At 42.1% G+C, this 4,066-nt stretch overlaps 1 protein-coding gene across 2 annotated transcripts; it reads right to left on the reverse strand.

Moving 5' to 3' along the window:
* Window positions 1–189: 189 nt before the first annotated feature.
* Window positions 190–3,437, reverse strand: GK-1 (guanylate kinase 1). Of its 2 annotated transcripts, none has more exons than XM_078573878.1 (11): window positions 3,190–3,437; window positions 2,870–2,924; window positions 2,672–2,782; window positions 2,522–2,601; window positions 2,324–2,453; window positions 1,412–1,777; window positions 1,175–1,296; window positions 952–1,087; window positions 813–870; window positions 579–669; window positions 190–504 (listed from the first exon to the last, which is right to left on the reverse strand). In XM_078573878.1, the coding sequence occupies exons 2-11, from the start codon at window positions 2,873–2,875 to the stop codon at window positions 417–419; spliced, it is 1,188 nt and encodes a 395-aa protein (XP_078430004.1). In that variant the 5' UTR covers window positions 2,876–2,924; window positions 3,190–3,437; the 3' UTR covers window positions 190–416. The 2 variants fall into 2 exon arrangements, with proteins under 2 accessions (XP_078430004.1, XP_078430003.1); XM_078573877.1 differs by having other exon boundaries at window positions 2,893–2,924; window positions 3,190–3,387.
* Between the last annotated feature and the right edge of the window lie 629 nt (window positions 3,438–4,066).

Below are 4,066 nucleotides of genomic sequence, written 5' to 3' on the forward strand. Positions count from 1 at the left end.
GGTTATTCAGGCTACTTAGATTATCATCAAATTTTATCTTTCCTGTTCCATCTAAAACATGACATCATCTCATTTCAGTTTTTTATTCATCAGATCTATATCCATGTATTTGGATAAATCAGCCCACTGATAACGAACCAGAGAAGCCACTCCCTCTCTCAAATCGCAAGAAGCCTACGGCCAAACAACTCAATTAAGGCACTTCCGGTGCGTGTTCTATTAAACAAAAAAGATCACAAATACGTCAATAATCTCGTCTGTGTAACAAATGGCTCGAGTTCAAAACTAAAATTATCAAAAATGGATAAGAGATAAGATAGTTCCCCTCCAGATGATAGCAAAGCTACAACTCCTTAGACTCCTATCCGAAACTCAATCAATCAGTCAGCGTCAGCACAGAAAAATCCTCTGCAGTCTCACATATGATCAATGGTTGAACGGATCTTGAGACCCCTCGTCACGCCTGGAGCCCCGCCTCGTAGCTTCGCTGCATCGACTACGTATCTGTAATTGCAATCCAAAGTCAACTTTAAAAGCCGACGAAGCAACCCGAAGATGAGTAAGATAATCCCACATACATAGACCCGGGCCGCTTCCCGCTGTGTATAACAATCTTCCCGCCCTCCTTCGACGCGGAATGGCATGTGGTTTCATTCGCATTTTTTTCAGCTGAAAAAAAACATTCAAAGTAAATACGTCGTGTTGACGTACAACATCCTGCTTAAAGAGGAAAAGTAGCGCCCTTGCTATTAGCTATAGCTGTTAACACAGTTGGTAACCGCTTGAATCAAAGAAAAGCGTATTGGACTTACACGACGCGTGACCTTGTTCTTCTACTTCATCCAAGGGGCCTTGAAGCCCAAGCAGTTTCTACATTTGGGCAAGTAGAAGGAATCAAATTAGAATGACCAAGATTTAAAAAAATATTATAAAACCATTTAAAATTACCACCTTGAAGCTTTTGTAGCATGACTCGAAGTCGTCGTTGACCAACAAGTGGTCAAATACGCCAGCGTTTTTCCCTTCCTCGAGCTCCGCCAGTGCATTTCTCAGCCGCTTCTGTATCTGCTCCTCCGTCTCAGTACCTCTGCAATAATTTTTTTAAAAAATCAGATGATAAAGAAGATAAAGATTAATCTTCTCCAGCCAGGTTTGATTTAAAACCCGTCTAGACCTCGCGCGAAGCCGCCTCTCAAGCTCCTCAAACGACGGCGGGCAGATGAATATAAACTCGGCGTCGACAGAGCTGGCTCTCACAGATTTTGCTCCCTGGACATCAATATCAAGAATGCACCTCTGCAGAAAAACGAAAATTTCATTAAAAGCATCAAAAACCCACCTTGTTATCTCTAAAAACTTCATTAAAAATTTCCTTTTTATAACAACCCAGAAATTATCTCTAAAAACCCACCTTTCCCTCGTCCATCACCGCCTCCACGGCTCTGATGCTGGTCCCATACAAATTCCCATGAACTGAAGCGTGCTCCAAGAACTTGCCGTCGCCAATCTCCTTCTCCATTGTGATCTTCTCTGTGAAGTGATAATGAACACCATCTTTCTCTTTCTCTCTCGGCAACCGCGTCGTGTGGCTCACAGAAAAACCAAATGTCGAAGGAAATTCTGCCATTAATCTTGAAATCAAGGTCCCCTTGCCCACCCCGGACGGCCCACTGACCACCACTGGCTTAATTTTACTATCTTCTGCCGCCTTGCTCCACGCAACTACCTCCACATCATTCTTCTTCTTCCTCTGTTCCTTAACAAACGGCGTGTTCACCTACCAAAAACCATAACATTGTTCGTAAATTGGTTTAATAGGTTGACCACCAGTTCTGGGTGGTCTTCCTCATTTATTAAAAAAAAACATACTTTTTCTATGCCAAGAAAATCTGAAATTTGCGTCTTAATTTACTTGATGAAGACCTCTTAGTTCTTAATTTGGTTTAATAGGTTGACCACCAGTTCTGGGTGGTCTTCCTCATTTCTTAAAAAAAAACATACTTTTTCTATGCCAAGAAAATCTGAAATTTGCGTCTTAGTTTACTTGATGAAGACCTCTTAGTTCTTAATTTGGTTTAATAGGTTGACCACCAGTTCTGGGTGGTCTTCCTCATTTCTCAAAAAAAAAAACATAGTTTTTCTATGCCAAGAAAATCTGAAATTTGCGTCTTAGTTTAATTGATGAAAACCTCTTTGTTCTAAAATTGGTTTAATAGGTTGACCACCAGTTCTGGGTGGTCTTCCTCATTTCTCAAAAAAAAAAAAACTATTTTTTTACGCCAAGAAAATCTGAAATTTGCGTATTAGTTTAATTGATGAAGACCTCTAGAAACCAGGCGCAGTCGTCTGGGTGAGAGTCCTGCTTCAAAACAAGTATACGCTCGTCGCCTAAAACCATGGCGGAGTGCTCTTTGAAAGGCGCCGGTTCTTTTCCTAGAACACAAGGAACGACCCTGGAAAACAAAATATACTGATCATGTTTGAAAGATCTCTTTGAAAAGTTGGGTTTATATAATCTTACCATTTCTCAGTTGACAAGTCGAAGATTCTCACACGAACCGGGGAGGAATCCCCGCCCTCCGATTCACCGCCAATCACATACTATTCGAGAAATCAACGAAGCGGATCAAGACTAGAAATCAAAGAAAGATCGGCGGGGATCAAGACTTACGATCTTGTCTCCGAGGATTGTGACCGTCTGATTGGGATGAATCAACGAATCTAGCTGGGCCATGACTCTCTGTTCTACCTCATTGAGAAAGGGTTCTTTGGCTTCTTCGCCCTGATCAGGAAATCCATGGAAATAGTCAAACGTCGCTCAATCTCTTTCTATCTCGACAGATTAAAACAAAAAGGAGGACGGACAAACCGTCATGCGGTAAAACTCCTCACCATGATGAAGGCCTAGCTCAGCGTTTCTCCTCCTGATCCACACGAAAGAGAGGAAGAATCAGGGTCGGGTACAAATTTTTTTTGAATATTTTTCGATTCCAACGTCAAATCAGAAACACTTCATCCTAATTTTAAAAGAGAATTGTAGATTAATCGAAGACCCGGCAGAACTAGGAATCGAAGAATTAAACTCGAGAAAGATTCAAGCAATGCGGTGCGATAAAACCCATTTTCTGGAACTGATCCATCGGAGTTGATGACAGAAAAAGAAAAGGCAAGAAGGGGGAAAATCAAAACCTGGTGAGAATCGACAAGAACTGGCGCCCACTGAGAAAACCCAGATCAAGAGAAGATCTGACGAGAAGAAGGGAATCCGCGATTGAAGGCGAATTACTCGCAAACTTGGAGAGATCGGCGAAAGGAGGGAACTTTGAGGGCAACAATGGCGACGCCGAAAGCGACGGCCAAACGGGTCGCCAGAGGCCGACTCGGTTGACCCAATTCGCCGGTTTTATCGACGATGGCGGTCGCGCCACGTCGACGGCTTAACGGCTACCCCGATTCCTTCGCTGGTTTTTTTTCCAGGGGATTAAAAAATAAAATAAACAGGGGAAATTGACGTATCCTGTTCTTCAGGCCCATTAAGCGTGGGCCCAATTATCAAGGCCTGGCTGTAGATTGCCCACAAGAAGACGAATGAGACGATTCACTGCAACTGGTGTCCGAATCTCATGACAGATTTAACATAAAATAAGGCTTGCTGGGTCCACAGAATCAGACACGCCCATATCTTACAATTATAAAAATTAGGGATGAATATCCTTTTATTTTTCTGGGTTTTTATTGAAGAATGAATACCTATAATGGAATTTTTACCCTAGTTGAGGTTACCTTGGGGAATGTTGATGGGTTCATGTTTGTTCTTCTATTGTCCTCCACTTTCACCGTATTTTTTTCTCTCTGTTTGATTGAATACTAAGTGTGATCTTATTTATTGAATCTTCAGGCTCCTCGGAATTCTCAGTTGCGCACATTTCTCTTCGCAGCATATGAGAAGTGGGTAGTTATTCTCGCTCCAATCTATATGATATAGTCTACCCACATCCAAATCTTAAGTGGGCCATTGTACTTTCCCACAACAATCATGTGAGACAAAGATCCGGATAATAACCGG

This window comes from Wolffia australiana, chromosome 4, assembly GCF_029677425.1.
Source record: "Wolffia australiana isolate 7733 chromosome 4, ASM2967742v1".
In the NCBI taxonomy this organism is placed as follows: Eukaryota; Viridiplantae; Streptophyta; class Magnoliopsida; order Alismatales; family Araceae; genus Wolffia; species Wolffia australiana.

Coding starts and splice junctions, on each gene's coding strand:
- GK-1 (XM_078573878.1), bottom strand. Junction 2,602..2,671: donor CAATCCTCGGAGACAAGATC/GTAAGTCTTGAT, acceptor TTTCTCGAATAG/TATGTGATTGGCGGTGAATC. Junction 871..951: donor CATGCTACAAAAGCTTCAAG/GTGGTAATTTTA, acceptor GCCCAAATGTAG/AAACTGCTTGGGCTTCAAGG.